At 41.6% G+C, this 18052-nt stretch overlaps 1 protein-coding gene across 2 annotated transcripts in view; it reads left to right on the forward strand.

Moving 5' to 3' along the window:
• Nucleotides 1-18052, forward strand: part of HECW1 (HECT, C2 and WW domain containing E3 ubiquitin protein ligase 1) — a 153061-nt gene that overhangs the window by 110214 nt on the left and 24795 nt on the right. For both annotated transcript variants that reach the window (XM_088150014.1, XM_088150015.1), the window contains 5 exons: nucleotides 3210-3315; nucleotides 5988-6084; nucleotides 9436-9519; nucleotides 10150-10259; nucleotides 13050-13170. In XM_088150014.1, coding sequence (XP_088006140.1) covers nucleotides 3210-3315; nucleotides 5988-6084; nucleotides 9436-9519; nucleotides 10150-10259; nucleotides 13050-13170 — 518 coding nt within the window. The remainder of the gene's footprint in view (nucleotides 1-3209; nucleotides 3316-5987; nucleotides 6085-9435; nucleotides 9520-10149; nucleotides 10260-13049; nucleotides 13171-18052) is intronic.

Raw genomic sequence — 18052 nt, forward strand, 5'->3', positions numbered from 1 at the left:
TCTCTTCATTTCATCATGCTGACAGATATTAGTAGCAGACTTCACATTCCCTGCCATGGTATGTTTACCGCAGACTATGCAACATGTACTTTACATTATGAGAAGAATGGAGAAAGGAGGATGTTGTGGGAAAGAGAGTTTATCCAAGTATGAGCTTCTTGTGTAGTAAAAGCAGATGCTAGTTTTTAGCATGGGCTTTAAATAACATTGTTATACATATTTGTGACTTTTTAATAAAGGAATTGCAATTGATTATTTATCTGCTTATCTCTGGGAAATTGATCTGCAGGTTGTTAATAGTTTTGTAATGGGTTTATATATAACAGGCCGTCTGCTTAGTTGTCGACCATTTTATACAGTTGTTAGCTTTACACCTATGAAAAAATGAAACAGGGAAACTGGAAATACTATTTATTATAACATTGGCATACTGCTGATTCTATATGGATTCTTGGTGGATTACACCAAATAAAAATGAATATAAAAATAATTTTTAAAAGACATAAAATTCTACAAACATACGTTAAAGTTCAAATCCAGCTCAGTCACATCAAATGGGAACTGCTGTCTGGAACAGTTCCATTTTGAGCACCTTTCTAATGTCCATCATGTATGGTGGCATCTGAATTTCTGGGAGCAAGATGTTTTATTGGGATATAGTGTACACTGAAAACATTATTTTTTCACTCCCCAACTTCATTCTCATATGATGGAGGTTCTCTCAGAATCCCTAGTTGTGAAGTGCATACTATATCGGTCAATTTTAATTAAAGTAGGCAGTCCTAAAGGGCTCAAGTCATAAAGAGCTTTATATGTGACTAGTGGTTTGATTAGAAGCCTAGTGGCAACCAATAATGTGCCACATAAGCAATGTTATATGAATCCAGTGGGTCTCATCCAGTAGAAGACAGACTGCTGCAATCCTGTACCCAACTGCAGCCTTCAAAGAGTTTCCAAAAGCAAACTCATATAGAGCTATAAATCAGTTTCTCCCTCCCACACAACCCCTTTGGGGAACCAGGAAAGGGTTGAAGGGAAAATCCTTGCCCCACCCTGGGTCTGGCTAAATACAGCAAGAGACACCAACAAAAATTTTTGGAGTCAGGAGCTCAGCCAAGCTGAGGTGGGTGCTAGAAGGCAACCAGTCAACTCCAGTCAACTTTTTTAAGCAAAAAAAATTAACTCTATTAAAGGTGCCAGAAGAATATAAAGTTCCACACATGACACACAGTTTAAAAAGATAAAATACAAAAAAACATAATGCAGTTCTAACTATAGCTAAATAACTCAGTTTTCAACCTTGCCTGAGGTAACCCCCTCATCCAGGACTCCAGCCAATGCTCTCAAAAGACCTCAAACCTGACAGAACCCCCCCCCCGCTTTCCTTTATTGGCTTTTAGGAGAAAGGTGACTACCACTGGGTACATAAGGCTGGCTGTGATTTAAAGGTCCAGCTGCTCCCCTACTACAATTCCACAAGGGAGTAACAGCTGGAATGACATTTCTGACCCCTATTGAAAGTGCCCACTACTAGTGAAACTACTGAAGCATAGTACCCTTCACAATTGATCTAGAAGAATCAACAGTGGTCCTCAATCAAAGTGACCAATGCTATTTCCATTCTATGGCCAGGCCTGAACTTTGACTGGAAGGGAACCAGAAAAACATTGTGTGGTGAAACTAAAATTTCCAGCCTAAAGAATATGGCAAAAAAAGGCATGATAATAATATTCTCTTCCTCCTCTAAGCTGCTGAGCATGGCAGACAAAGTTTTTGGATAACACAGCCAGTAGGAGTAGGAGCAGAGAAAAGTAGGAAACTATCTTAAAGTGAGTTAGACCATACATTTGCCTAGCTTATTACTGTCTGTAGTAACCAGCAGTTTCTCTCTGGGGTTTAAGAAGCTTTCCAATCATAGCTGGATACATCAGGGATTAAACCTGGGCTCTCTTGCATGTAAACCCTATGCTTAGCCTTTAAGCTTCTTCCCCAATTTACTCATGGCAGGATAAGTCTGATATGAAGTCTGATCTTTTGAAGTAAATTTTTGCATAATTCATCTCTGATGCATTTTTCAACAATCCCCCCTCCCCCCCCGATAAAAGGTGACCTCTCCAGAACTGCTTTTTTTTTTTCTTTTTCAAATTCACTGATTCTAATGCTTTCTATTGAATTTGGAAAAAGAAAAAAAAGGTGGCTAGGGCTTTACCTTCAATAGGTTTTGTTGTTCAGAATGAACGTTACTGAGAAATCTGACTGCAAAGTTTTCACAGTTGCTTTGTTGTGATCCTTTTTAGAACTCTAGCCAAACACAGCAGGAATACCTCCTTTGAGATCCATATAATTGCAATTGTAACATAATGAAGAGGAAATGAAAAGCAGGCTATTTCATTTTGTTAGTATAATGTTCACATCAGGTTTATGTTTCAATTACTAGGCAATATTTAATTAATGCCTTTCATTAGTGTTAAGCCAATTCTTGTTTAACACATGTATTGGTACATTGGCTGATTGCTCATTACCTGTGTGTCACTTCTGGGTTTTTCTTTTCAGAGGTGACTTATAGGTCAGATTTAACTGTTTCTGCATTTCTTTTTAAAAATAAAGCCAATTAAAATAGTTGGAACTTGGCTGTGATATTTAAATGGCATTGGCACTTCAGTAATCATGGATTTACTGATTTTTAAATAGGCCTTTTTTTCCAATAATAGTCCAATGTGGTGGATAATAAATAAGTAAATAAGTGATCAGCTTATTGTACAGGGTAGTGAATCTAATTATATGTTAAAGATTGTAGAACATTCAAGCCACTTTCCACCCTACCACCCCCAACCCAGTCATTCCTTTCCAAACAGACCATAATTAAGATTATTGCTTTTTAAGAAGACTTCTGTGTATGCAGTTGTGCCCACTGGACAGAGAAGAGAAATGGTAAGTTTCATGCCTACCGCTTAATCCAACTAGAAACACGCTTTTCTTCACATTTCCTCAATCAGTAAAAACAGGAAAAATAATAGGATCATAGCCTAAAGTGGGATAATGATTTTTAATATTCTCATGCAGTACTAGTTAGGTTTTTCAACACTTTTCTAATTTACATATTCTGTCTTGGCAAGTAGCTATGGCTTTTCATAAAAACACATTTAAAAAAAAAATTCAACTTTTTTTTTCAATACTCACAATATAGTTATAGGTCTTCTTTATTTTAGGCATCAGAAGTCTCTCGAAACAGAGGGGTTTCTTTGTTGACCAGACCAGCCAACAGCCTAGTAGCAGCAATTCGAAATCAGCACCATCATGAGTCATTGCCTCTTGGTATGTATCACTGTTTTTCAAGGGAGTTTGGATAAAATTTACTAAATTTTCTAAGCACAAAATAAAAAGCTCACTGTAATGTCCAGTGTTATTTTTTAATTTAAGAAATGTGGCTTCATTTAATGAAAGAATGAGCGGCTGCAAGAAGTTTATCAGTCCCATCTAGGAACAGAGCCACAGTGAAGAGAGAGTTCATTAGTAAGCAATAAAACTGCTGCTTCACTGGAAATTATATCTTCCCTTCCTTTTGGCTGCAACTCTTTAGAAATAACATAATTACCCAGGTTTAGAAGTGCTGCTGAATATCTAATTCAGCTATTGGTAAATCACTCTAAATATATTGCGTTCATGTATTAATGCCATTATTTATAAGCAGCCTTTCTGGTTCATACTTTACAACGTAGCTCATAACATATGAAAACAAAAGACTATTAAATCCATAAAAACAAATCCAGCACATCTACAAATATAGCGTATATAAAACAGCATATGACAAGACAAGAAAAAAAATGTTAAATAAATTGCTACTTCAGGTGGGTTGGGCTGGGCTTCCCCTGTAAATTCCCCTGAATTTAAAGGGTTGATTGTTGTTGTTGTTTCCAAACAGCAAATCAGGGATGCTAAAGTGCTAAAGAATAAGGCCAATAAGCAAGTCCAGTTCTTCTCTGGGCCCTGAATACGTCTTTCTTAGTTGAACTCACATATTTCTACTTCTTTTCTTCTACCGTCTCTTTTCTCTAGTTATGATAAAAGTTTACCTTAGCAGGCAGAGAGGGCTTGCCTGAAGGTGGCATTTGCTGCAGAGCAGGATTCTAATAACCTTAAGGCTGGGTTCCCACAACACAGTTCACTAGATCACAATCACTAAAAGAGGAGAGGGACAGGACAGAGGCAGCCTCGGTGTTTTTTGATTGTTTTTTGGATCAACCTCCTTTTGATCTATATGGCTGCTGGACACAGAGATGAGAGCCTACAGTAGCATTGTAAAAAGGGGGCTTCTCTAGATAGCTTAGGTAACTCCACCACCACAAGTATATGGGGGTGGGGAGACAGACAGAAAGGTGGCAGAAGAGGATGTTCCTTCCTACTACGTGTTGGCTCTGATCCTGATCAGATCATAACAGATTTTTATTTTTTCTCAGTTTTTTTAAATGGGCAGTCAGCTTGCCACTGTAAAGGAGGCTTGGACAGCAGCAAAGATGGTTGCTCCCATCGTTAACAAGGGAAGCTTTCCATTCACTGTTTGTCTGCTGTTGCAAACTGGGTTAATTGTACAAAAGTGGACTAAGACTATATTTTTGTCACAGCAGACATAAATGGAGCTAGAGATCGCCAGATATTTTGTGAGAAAATAAGGTATGCTGCATCATTTGCAGCCATACCAAAAGGCAGCATTTGGGGATATTCTACATGTAACATCCCTAGAATGAATTAGGCAATGGCTACCTTTGCATAATATGAGCCAAGATACTTCAGGAAAGGTGTGGGACAGCTGAAGAAACTAGAACACTTCCAAATGTGGCTCTTACCACTTGTAATTGACTTCTCAAAACCTGGAAAACAGAATGATGCAAAATACTATAGGCCTGGAACATCAGCATATTCCTCCTGTATTAGAGAAACAAGTAGCAGCCTCCCCCCTTTGGCAAGGGGATCAAAGAATCCCTGCCTGAAGAAACTTACTGCATCCAGTTTCCCTCGCAGACCCTAGAGTCTGGATCCTTACAGGGTCTTATTAACCAGATTTATTGAAAGGAAAAAAAGGGGTTAGGTTTCAAAATCTTAGAAATTGGATGTGTGCACTTCAGCACCCCATTAATCAGAAAACTTGTTCAGGCAGAGATTCTTTGATCCTTTTGCTGATCCCAGTGAAGCAGGGGGGAATTTGCTATTTGAAACAGTTGTGGGGAGGGGCTGTCTGGAAGCAGTGGGGATGTTGCTGTTCACATCTCTTATAGTGGAGGAATGTGCAGAAATTCTGGCCCTGTAATATTTTACAAACCACAGTTCTCTTTCTCTGACTCTGAGAAGTCTATTACATCTCCAGGGACAGGGGAAAGAAAGGATGTTGTAGGAGGGAGGGACCTTGATGGAATATCCATAGGCTGGATGAACGTCAGAGGTTCTATGTCCTGCTGTTCAACTAGTACAAGAAGGCAAGCAGGATGAAATGAGTAGCATGAACTATCCTGGTTTACCATGAGTGACTATGCTGTGACAATATATTTCCTATCATCATGCTATGAATTCTGGTCAGCAGCGTATCTGTTACATGGCTGTGCAAAGTATTTCAAAGAGATGCTGTGCAGTTCATGACAGCATAAACACAGTGCTCCCCCGCCCAAATGACTAAAGCATTTGTATATGGAAAGAACCTGAAGCAGCTTTTGGAGCAGCCATGTGAGCCTTGGAAAAGATGCAGACACTTTTAAAGATTCAAAGATGGAAACCTTTGGGATACTCCCAAACATTTCAGGACATTTCTGCCAAATGCTTTACACAGCCCTAATCTTCTGAGTTTCTTTACTTGTTAGATTTATTTGCTTCTTGCTTGTTTACTTACCCAGTATGCCACTTTTCCATCAGAACACTCAGGGTCTCTAAAACAAAGTTTAAGGCAGAAACAATAAAACCGAATTATTTCAAACTGAGATATTTTTGTGCTTTTCCAGCATACAATGACAAAATAGTCGCATTTCTACGCCAGCCTAATATTTTTGAAATGCTACAGGAGCGTCAGCCAAGTTTGGCAAGGAACCATGCACTCAGGTACAACAGCCTATAGCTTAATTACTGAATATTCTGATGCAGGTAAGATAGGAAAGATCCTGGGTGAGTAACATGGGGTTTGCTGGTTACTATAGACAGTACTGTAATAAGCTAGGCAAATAGGTAACATGGGCTTTGCACTCGTAAGATCACAGACTAATTGGCTTGCATTTCCAGTTAGAAGATGGAAGCCATTCTCTGCCTAATATAAAGCATCTATACTAAGAACCCTGTTGATTAATAATGCTAATCCTTTAATAATTATTTTATTTATTAATAATCCTTTAATTAATTAATTATTAATTAATTTATAACACATTTAACTTCTGGTGAAAAATCCTTTGACATTACAAAACACAAAAATTAATCCTATTTATTAATAATCCTTTAATAATAATAATAATTAATTAATAATTAATAATATTAAATTATTTAATTATTTTAAAGGATTAATAATAATCCTTTAAAATAATAGTAGAATATTAGAGGCTGAAAAGTATAATCTGATAGAGCTTGTATCAGCAGTATAAATGCCAGTTATAACTAGATTAAGGAATTTCTTGACCATGATGCAGAAATATGACTTCAAATGTGCAATGCTTTGAATCGGAAGCTGAAAAGATACTTCAGAGCAGGCATGGGTGTGCTTGCCACACCTGCTGGCACCTCTGGAGGTTGAGTCATGGCAACTGGACTTTTCTTTTGGTTTGATACATTTCGCTGTTTTGCTGTAGAAGTCATAGACTGAAGAAGCTGCTTGGGCAAGCAGGGAAGCATATCAAACCAAAAGAAAAGTCCAGTTGCCATGACTCAACCTCCAGACAATTCCAGCTGGATGACTGAGAATCTTCATCAACTTACTTCTGGCACCTCCTTGAAGAACTCTGTCTTTTTGTGGACTCACATGGTAGCTGCCTGGTAGTATCCCAGGTAAATAACATATTTGAGTTTAAAAGGTGCTGAAAGCATGCCCACGCCCACTCTGAAATGCCTTGTTGCACCCTGGCAGTTCCTCCTTAATTCAAAAATGTATTTTCCTGGCATTGAGCGGCTATTGGGAGAACTCAGGAAAAGATGCAGCTTCTTCAAGGAGGCACCAATAGTGTGGCATGCAGACCCATGCTCTCTCTGAAGTACATTTTCAGCTTTGGAATTGAAACATTCTACATCCCTAAATATGACTTGTCAATTATTGAGTGATGTTTGGATCACAGTGGTAATTTGTAAAACACCAAGCTAAAATGCCATCCAGCAAGCACATGTTTTGGCAATACTTGATGCTTGATAAATGCCCATATGTGTGCACCCACCATAACCCCACTGTTACAATCCAGAAAAGGTAGCAAGATCAAGAGGCTGGTTTGTCTCATAGTTAGGCTTGACAAGTAGAGCTCACTCACATTATTATGTCCTTTGTATTAGTTCCATTGCACGTTAGCGATTAATATACAGGTCGTGTTCAATTAATGATGCTAAGCGATGCAGTCATAAAGCATGATGTCACACGACCGCGCCAACTTACGTGGGCAGTTCTAGCAGTTCCAGTTGCTAACATTAGGCAAATCCTGCATGGTTGTTAGGCGCAATGTCATGTGATCACCATTTGTGATCTCCTGCTGGCTTCCCCACTGACTGCTTGTTCGAAGCCAACAGTGAAGGTCACAGATGGTGACCACGCAACCGTGGGATGCTGCGATGTCATAATTGCAAGCTGGTTACCAAGTGCCCAAATTGCAATCATGTGACTGCAGGGATGCTGCAACGGCCGCAACTATGAGAACTGGTCATATGTCTCCTTGTTCAGCACCGTTGTAACTTTGAATGGTTGCTGAACAAGTGTCTGCTGAATGATGAAACAGGCTATAATATCATTAAGACTATTAACACTGTTCCTTCTTGCCCTTACCTTATATCCCCCCCTTGCTTTTTTTTTTTTTTTTTTGCTGGAATTGCTGACTAGTCTGATTTAGTTTATAGGTCTAGACAAAAAGATATTTACTTACAAAGAGTTCACCTTGGCTCCAGAAGACATAAACATTAATAAAGATTTAGATGAGTCAGAATAAGTTAATAAGTTAATTGTTTTTAAAATGCACTTTCCCATTAGGTGATCATTCTGATCACCATCATCAAATTATTTGTTTTGTTTTTGTTTTAAATTAATTTCAGTAATAATACCTGAAAGTCATATTTTTATGTGTGTAATGCATTTGTAGCCTGATCCATTTATCTGTGGATCATTTTCTTCAACTCACAAGATTACTAAGTATCCCAAGACAGCTGCCTAGTCTGACTGTTTACCTTAGTTTTTAATCAAAATTCCTTCTGGCTCTCTCTCTATATTTATCCTGTAGTAACACCTAAAATATTCTTACTTGTTCAACTGACATTGTCCAATGGAATATTTGTCCTGCTTTAAGTCAGGAAAGTACAACCTTTTTTGGGCCAAGAACCACACTTGGACTTTGGACTGTGTTCCAGAGCTACAGTTAGACGCTTGAGAGGAAATTCCAGAAGAATTAAGCATCTTGTGCCCTCATCCAAATGCATGTCCGGTCTTTTCTTTCCCCCTCAAAATCACCTATTCCAAGTTCTAGTATGGAAAACTGGTTGTTAAGCTAACAGTTTAGGAAATTTTATATGTAAATAATTAGATACACAGTTATTCTTTCAGAAAGAAGGAAAAAAGTCACCCTTCTTACATTCTTTGGGTTGTACAATGGTACAAAGCTAAACAAAAGTTACAATATAGAGAAATTTGCCTATTTGTTTCACTTTCTTAAACTATTCTGTTTCTACCTCTTTCTCCAAAATAGAGTATTTCCTGACTTTAATTTGTGGCAGAATTTTCACAGCCTGCTACCTCATAACCCAGGAATAACCCAAACCTAAGTCCTTCAGACCTATGTTCCCATCAGCCCCAGACATTATGACTAATAGCAAGATTTTGTGAGAATTATAGTCTGGAGGTACCAGGTTGTCTACTATTTTGTCTCAGTTCTTTGCCTCTTTCCGCCTTATGTTTCAAGCCTCATCCTTCTTTAATCAATTCTTCCCTCACATTTTTGATTCTCAGCCCACTGCTCACTGTGCTTCCTTTACAACTTTCCCTTTTCTCACTGTGGACTGCACTGTATTTTGTAATGTCAAAGGATTTTTCACCAGAAGTTAAATGTGTTATAAATTAATGTGGACACAAACATTAACAAGCTTTATCAGAGAAACCAAGTTAAATTTGTGCACTGTTTTATATTGGTTTTTTGAAGAGAAATGGGATCAGTGTAGGAGAAAAGAAATGCATGTTTCTTTTCTTTTATAGTATTTTAGTTTATATATGTGTTAATTCTCTAGGGAGAAGATCCACTATATTCGGACAGAGGGTACACATGGACTTGAAAAGTTGTCTTGTGATGCAGATTTAGTAATACTACTGAGGTAATATACTTGATAATTAGATGGTTTCTTTTAATATCTAAATCCTTCCTTCCAAAAGTAGTTACTTCATATTATCCAACAAAACTCATAGTCAAAAAGAAAATTTTACATATTTTTGGTTATCAAGGATGAGTATTTTATTACAAAGATATGAGCAATCCTAGAATTAGAACTAAGTATTAATGGTTTTTTAAAAAGGAAATTAAATGAAAACATGTAGTGAAAATATGTTTGCATTACGTGGGCAGTGAAACTCATATTGGCTTTCTATAGAGGATGTTTTCCTAACTTAAAAAGGCTCCTTTTGTTCAATTTTTATTCTTGGGTTTGGAATCTGTAAGAAGCAACAGAAAACAGTGAAACCAAGATCCTGTTATATTGCATATGAACACTAACTGCAGAGCTGGTTGAGGATGTCAAATAAGTTTGCTCTCTCCCATTTACAGTAAATAATTTTCTCTGCTTGCTTTGGCTGGAGAAACTTTAAGCCCTCTTAAAAGATTGCCATCTAAGGCAGACACTCTGTAACACACGTAATAAACCAGTGGGTGAAATTTTCCCTGAACATCACATTTCTGGGCATTCTTGCACATAAACAAACCAAACTTCTCCCACTTCTCTCTGTTTTAGTCTTTTTGAAGAAGACATTATGTCCTACATTCCTCTTCAAGCAGCCTTCCATCCTGGCTACAGCTTTTCCCCTCGCTGTTCACCTTGCTCATCACCTCAGAATTCTCCAGGTAAAGTACTCAAGGGTAGCATCTGTGGCTAGATTTATTTTCTATTACCCCCCCCCCAAAAAAATACAACAGCAAAAGAACACACAACTATCCTGTCTTTTTTTTTTTAGATCTCTCTCTCTCTCTCCCCCTCTCTCTCTCTCTCTTCCTCCCCCTCCCTCCCTCCCCCCCCACAAATATATATGAATTATGCAGTGAGAAAAAAGTGTGAACTGATAACCATTCAGGGTTATATATAACCAGACATTTATATATTAATTTTCTAACTGTAAGGAAATGTAGGGAAGACAAGAATGAAATTTTTTGATTACTCAGACAATGGAATGTTGTGAGGGGAAAAAGAGCAATAAATAAAATAAATAAATAAAATTACAGAGCAATAAATAAAATTGCTATGTGGACTAAAGTTTTCAGTCATGGACAGGAAGCCGGAAAATAGATGGAGAAAGTAAAGTGCTGATAGAAGGAGTGTGACAGGAGAAATGGAAGAGGGAAGTGTGTTAAAATTAGCACCAAAGGACGGTAGCATGACCTGGGCGTCATGATTGTGGTTTGTGGTTTTAAGGAATAAAAAGGGATTGCTGACAAGGGTTCAGGGCCACACGGCTAAGCTGTCGTACCTGACCGCTTGCCCGTGCTGGACCTCATTGCAATGGGATCTTAAGTAAGTATGTTATGTTTTGCTTCTTGAACTAAGGTCTGTTTATTGAACTATACTTGCTTATTGAACTAACATTTAATAAATACTTTAGAGCTTTGAAGTGTGTCTGTCTCTCGGGTTTGATGGGGTTTTTCCCCTGACAATGTTCTGGAATGGAACATAAAGGAAGCCAAACTCTCTACAATTTTTCCATTTGGGATGTCATCCCCTGAGTCTGGGGAGATGTTGCACTGGATGGGAAAAGCTGTGTTACTGGATGGCTCTGTGCATTTCACCTTCATGCCCCTTGGGATACAGATAAATCAGGTTTCAAACCTAGATTTGTATATCAGCAAGATAGATATATAAAAGTAACTTGGATCACTTGATCCTAAATATATGGAAAGAAGTAGCATAATGACTTTTCTTGGGAATAGAATTTCTCAGGATACTAAGATACCTTCCAATAATGAGTGAAATTTGCCAGTGAAGGCCATGTAGCATGATATTCAGAATTCTTGTCTACTTTCACATTTAAATCTGGAAATAGTGTTGAAGGCACTATTTTTTTATTTCCATCTTCCTTTTTCTAAAGAGTTTGTGTGTGCATGTATATACATTTTGTATTAGTTCTTTTTGAGACATAGGAAAATATGACAAAAGATACTTCTGCAGGTATTCTCTTTGCATAGGGCTGAACAGTCTATCTCTGTTCTTCAAAGCAGATTGCTAGCAGCCTACAAGTCTCTGTCTAAAAACAAACCTTCCCTAATAATTTTTTTCCACCCATTATAAAGGCATACTTTACATTATACCTCCTCTGGGGAATGCTCTGCCAAAGAAGAAACGTGGCTGACAGCTCCCACTCTCTTCCCCTACTTTAATCAGTGTTAATTTGCAAGAAAGAATGAGTCAGCTCCTTTCCTGGTGTTAGCTTCCTAGCAAATGAATACTGTAGCTCTAGCTAGAGTCCCAATAGCTAAAAGCTTCCTTTTAATGGAGGACATGCTAGGGCATATTACGGAAATGTCCTAACATGTCTTCATTACAACAACATGTGTAACAAAATCCTATCATTATACAATAGCGTTGTATTTATGTTTGTTAGTGTAGCTGAAAATTTTAGATAAAAAAAATTTAGATCTAGAATGAGAAAAATGCAATCAAGTCACTGTTCCTTAGATACACAGAAATATTTTCTAGAAAACACAAGACTTTCACACACTGTTGTACTCTCTCTGAAAATGGCCTCCCAGCATTGTTTTCTTTCCTTGATCCATGTCAAATATTGTATATCAATATAGTATTTGAACCTGAGATCATTTAATGATGCCAAATGATGGGAGATTTAGGACAGATGAAATTAAGTTCTTTGTTAAGCACACACATTAGAGAATTTGGTAATATGTACTGATAGTTGTTCAGATGGACAGTACTTCAGATGGATGTAAAGGGGGAGTGGATATGGAATTAATGGAAAATGTCCACATGAATGGCTGCCAATCATAATGTCTTGTTTCTTGCATCAGAGGTAGAATACCTGAGAAGAATAGTCATCAGAAAGAATGTTATTGCTTTTATGTTGTGGTTTTCCAGAGGTATTTGGTTAGCCAGTAGGGAAATAGCACATTCTGCTAGATAAGTGTTTGGTCTAATCTAACTGGGGTTTCTTATATTCTTAATTATTTATGACATGATGACATTATATTATACAATTCCTTGTCCCATTTCAAGGCCAGTGATGAATGTCCTATGCAAACAGCAGAATTACAGTAAGAAAAAAAGGACACAGGGACAAAATTGGCATGGAAGGACACTGATACGTTTGATTCTTTGTATCTTGCTATTTGCTCCAGTGCAAATCACTTATATTTATTTTTAGAGCTGCAGCAGTACGGGTGCTGGTTGACATGGGTGGCTTCTTCACAAAAGCTCATCTACACTCTTATCTACAACCCCAGTTGATTACTGGAGACCTTCTAAACAGCTGAACGACACCCATATACTATAAGTGGGAAATAAAGGGGTTTGCCTTTTAAATATAAAGATTATTCTAGGAGATCCGTAATGAACCAGGTCCATTATTAGCAAGTATTAGTTCAAAACAGCGCCTGCATATTGTAAATTCCCCCTTATGTTTTACTCATCAGGCCTGCAGCGGGCCAGTGCAAGAGCACCTTCTCCTTACAGGAGGGACTTTGAAGCCAAGCTTCGCAACTTTTATCGAAAACTAGAAGCCAAAGGATATGGCCAGGGTCCAGGGAAAATTAAGTGAGTATTTGTTATTGATTCCTATCTGTTATTAACTATGCCTTAATTAACTTACAAATATGAATATTTTTTAAAAGGAATCTGGTTAGAGAAGATTTCAGTCTGCAAGGCAGAAAGAAATAAAGGAGGGGTAACAAAATATAAATACAGTTTAAGTACAAATAGTGATAATTGTGTTGTGAAGCCAGTTTATTTATTTATTTATTTATTTATTTAATTTATTTATCATATTTATATAGCCGCCCATCTCACACAAGGTGACTCTGGGCGGCATACAACAATTAAAAAATAAATACATAAAAACAATTACACACAAAAAACTGTAAAAACACACAAAACAGGAGGGGATAGAATTAATAAAGGAGCCATTGTAAAATCTCCACGGTCCCCTGGGATCCCCAGGCCTGATCACATAACCAAGTCTTGAGGGACTTATGGAATGTTAAGAGGGATGGAGCTAATCTCACTTTCGGGGGGAGAAGATTCCACAAGGCGGGCGCCACAGCAGAGAAGGCCCAACTCCTGGACAGGACAGGACAGGATCCGCAGCATGCTTCTGCCAGATCTGATGGGACAGGCAGATGTAATCAGGGAGAGGCGGTCCCTCAGATAACCCAGCCCCATGCCATGAAGGGCTTTAAAGGTCAAAACCAGCACCTTGAATTGGACCCGGAAGCAAACTGGTAACCAGTGCAGTTTGCGAAGCAGAGGTGTAACACTACCACCCTAGGGGCACATATAACTGCCCACGCCGCTGCATTCTGCACCAGTTGAAGCTTTCAGATACAGTGGTACCTCTACTTACGAACTTTTCGAGATACGACCAGCTCCGGCCCCAAAAATTTACCTCGATGTGCGAACTCTGCCTCGAGGTACGGCCATTTTTCCACCCTGACACGTGGTCCGCGGCCATTTTTCCGCCCCTGACATGTGGTCTGCGGGCATTTTTCTGCTCCGCCATGTGGCACGCGGGTGTTTTGCCGCCCCGCTGCGTGGCGTGTGGGCGCTTTTCTGCCCCTGACGCATGGCGCACGGGTGTTTTGCTGCCCTGCCGCGTGGTGCGCGGGTGTTTTGCTGCCCTGCTGCGCGGTGCGCAGGCGTTTTGCCGCCCTGCCGTGTGGCGCACGGGTGCTTTTCCGCCCCTGACGCGTGGTCCGCGGATGCCAGAACGGATTAACGGTAATTACATTGAACCTTATGGGAAAATTTACCTCGACTTGCGACCAACTCGACTTGCGATCAGAGTCACGGAACGGATTAAGTTCATAAGTAGAAGTACCACTGTACTTTTCAAGGGCAGCCCTATGTAGAGCACATTACAGAAATCCAAATGGGATGTGACCAGGGCATGAGTGACAGTGATTAGGTCCCTCTGATCTAGGAATGGGTGCAACTGGCGCACAACACAAAGCTGTACAAAGGCCCTCCTAGCTACAGCTGCCACCTGCTAGGTGTCGTGAGTCCAGGAGGACCCCTAGATTGCGCACAGGGTCTGTCTGGGGCAACACAACCCCATTCAGTACCAAAGATGGCATAACTCTAGTACCAGAAGGCCCCAGAACCCACAGCCATTCAGTCTTGCCAGGGTTCACTTGAAGCCTGTTGTTCCCCATCCAGACCCTCACAGCCTCCGGGATAAGACATTCACAGCATCACTTAATTTGCCAGGGGCAGAGATGTATAATTGGGTATCATCAGCATGATACCTCACCCCATGGTGATAGATGAGCTCACCCAGTGGCCTCATGTAGATTTTAAATAGGAAAGGGGAAAGCACTGAACCCTGTAGCACCCCACATAACAGGGGCCGAGGGCAATATCTCTCCTCCCCAACCACCACAGACTGGAATCAGCCCTGGAGGAAGGAGGTGAACCAGCACAACACAGTGCCGCCCACCCCCAATCCTCTGAGCCGATCCAAAGGATACCATGGCCGATGGTATCGAAAGCTGCTGAGAGGTCAAATAGGGCAAGGATGGCTGCACAACCCCCATCCCACCCTTGCCAGAGATTATCCAAAAATGCAACCAATGCTGTTTCCGTCCCTTACACAGGCCTGAATCCCAACTGAAAAGGATCCAGATAATCTGCTTCATCCAAGGTCCTCTGAAGCTGTTGCGCAACTACCTTCTCAATCACCTTCCCCAAAAAGGGGAGGTTAGATACTGGACGGAAATTGTCCAGTATAGTTGGGTCTAGTGATGGCCTCTTGAGGAGGGGCCAAACCAAGGCTTCCTTGAGAGGTGAGGGAACAACCCTCTCACTCAAAGATGCATTAACCATTGCTAGAACCCACTTGCACGACACCCCTGGACTGCTTTCACAAGCCAGGAGGGGCATGGACCCCAAGGACTCTGTCCACTTCCTCAGGTCCAACAGGTTCAAACCATTCCCAGATAACAGGGCAAGACACTGGACCTGAAGTAAAGCCAGCATCCAACTGAGAATGAATCTGAGTGATTTTATCCGACAGATGCCGAGAAAATTCCTCTGCACATCCCTGCAGAAGGTTCTCCAAGCCATCCTTATCCAGGAGGGCTCGTGTCACCCAAAACAGGGCTGCAGGGCGGCTATCTGCAGATGCAATAAGAGCAGAGTAGTAATGACACTTCGCCGCCCTTATTGCCACTACGTAGGCATGAATAGGAGCTCTAACCCATGTTCGGTCGAGTTTGTCCCTCATCGAGCGCCAGTGATGCTCTAGACATCTCTTTTTCTCGCTTCCTCTCCCTTAGCTCTTCCGTAAACCACGGAGAGTGCCGGGATCTCCGAGAGGAGAGAGGTTGCATGGGCATGATCCGATCCAAAGCCTCTGCCACCCCTTTATTCCAAGTGGCTACCAAGGCTTCAGATGGACTGTACAGCAGACCAACAGGAACAACCTCCAGCTCCCTCTGGAATCTATCCGGGTCCATTAGTCACCGGGGGTGGATGATCTAATAGGTCCAACCTCCCTGCAGTAGATAGTGGTGCTAGGGAATCCCATTGTAATCAAGGTGTGATCTGACCATGACAAGGGGGACACCAAAAGCTCCCCCAATTTCAGATCACATAGCCACTGCTCCAACAGGAACACCAGATCCAGTGTATGACCACTGTTCCGTGTTGGGCTCTGGATGATTTGGGATAAGCCCATGGCCATCATGGTGGCCATGAACTCCTGAGCCCCCTCTGACCCCATCCCTAGAGAAGGCAAATTGAAGTCCCCCAAGACCATAAGCCTGGGGAACTACACTGCCAACCCAGAAATGGCTTCAAGGAGCTCAGGCAGGGAAGTTGCTGTGCAGCAGGGAGGCTGGTACAACAGCAGCAATCCCAACTGATCCCTAGAGCCCAACTTGATGAACAGGATCTCACATCTGGTGCCCCAGACTCTCGGCTGATGCCACATTCGAAACCCAGCTGGGCATAACTCTGCGAGGGCTCCCCCCCTCCAAATCCAGCCAGCTCTCAGTGATGCATGCCAGGTCAGCCTTCTCATCCCTGAGTAAATCACTGATAAGGGATGCCTTATTACAGACTGACCTGGCATTTAGAAGCAGCAGCTGGAGACCAGAGCCTCTGGAGGTCTGCTGACAGGGTACCGGGGCTGAGACTGAGGAGCTGGAACACGAAACCTGCAACAAACAATGGTCCTGCGGTCCCCAGGAATGGCCTGCTCCCCGTCTCCCGCCATATCTCCCCATGCCTGTCACCACCATAATATTTTGGCCCGCCCCCATCTCCCCAACAGCAGCCCCATCCCTATATTGATGCCCCTCAATTCCCAAAACTGGGGAGCATCTGCTGTCCTTACTAGCCATACCTGGGAGGGGAACTGGGGACCCCGAGGCTCTTTAGCTTACTAGCTCTCAGAGCTCTCAGAGCCCAGCAACCACCTCCCCCACTCCATTCCCACAGCCTCACACACAAATATACATAGGGATCCCTCCCTTGCTGCTCCCACCAGCAGGCAGTGGGCACCCTACCCATTCACCCTTCATCAATTTCCTCCTCCGACTCTCACCCAGAGAGGATCAACACATTCAAACCCACTCACACTCACACACACCCTACTCAGCATCCAGGACCTCCTACCCTGCTGCTCCCACCAGCTGGCAGAGGCTCCAACCATTCACCCTCCCACCAAGCCCACCTCTGGCTCTCACCCAGGGAAAGGCAAAGAGGGGAAATAACATTCAATATCCAATGGGAAGCCAACTCCCAGGCACTTCACCATTAAATGGGAGTGGTGGGGTTTTCTTCTTCTCAAGGTTACCAGAGGGAAGGAGAAAGGCCTCAGCAGGGGAGGGGGATCTACAGCTGTCTGCCACTCCACTGCAACCCCCCCGCCTAGCCCCCGCCCACACCTCCAGAGCCACAGCATCCAGATGACGAGCCAATGATAGCCAGATGGAAAAAGGCTACAACACCCCAGAGCTCTAAGACACAGTTGGAGCAGCTCCTCAGTCCACTCCCCAAAGAAACAGCTTGGGCAGTTCTCCAAAGCAGTGCAAAGAAGTCCCTCCAGCAGCAACAGACTCCTCCAGCCAAGCCAGCTAAGCCAGTCCAAGAACGCTGCCCCCAAATTCAAAAAAGCCGCCAAGGTCACAAATGCGCAAACGCTGCAAACATAGCAACTCCAGCAGCAACCACGGCAGCAGCAGCTGAGCTAGTCCCAAAAAATGCCACCACTGAATTCAAAGGAGCCACCAAGTTTACAAACGCAGCAAATGCAGTCAGAGCAGTAGGTGTGGCAAGCACTGCAAAACGATAAGTGCTTCCGTTGCTCACACTCCTCCAGTCGAAGAAGTCCAAACAAACCCGAGCAGTCCAGCTTCTATACGGGTGAGTGCCAGTCCAGAGCATCCCTCCACACAACAAACATGTACACAGCAGACAC

The sequence above is a fragment of the Python bivittatus genome, unplaced genomic scaffold (assembly GCF_059951505.1).
Source record: "Python bivittatus isolate LINGU-HERP-01145 unplaced genomic scaffold, Pbiv_v1 ctg000610_np1212, whole genome shotgun sequence".
NCBI lineage: Eukaryota > Metazoa > Chordata > Lepidosauria > Squamata > Pythonidae > Python > Python bivittatus.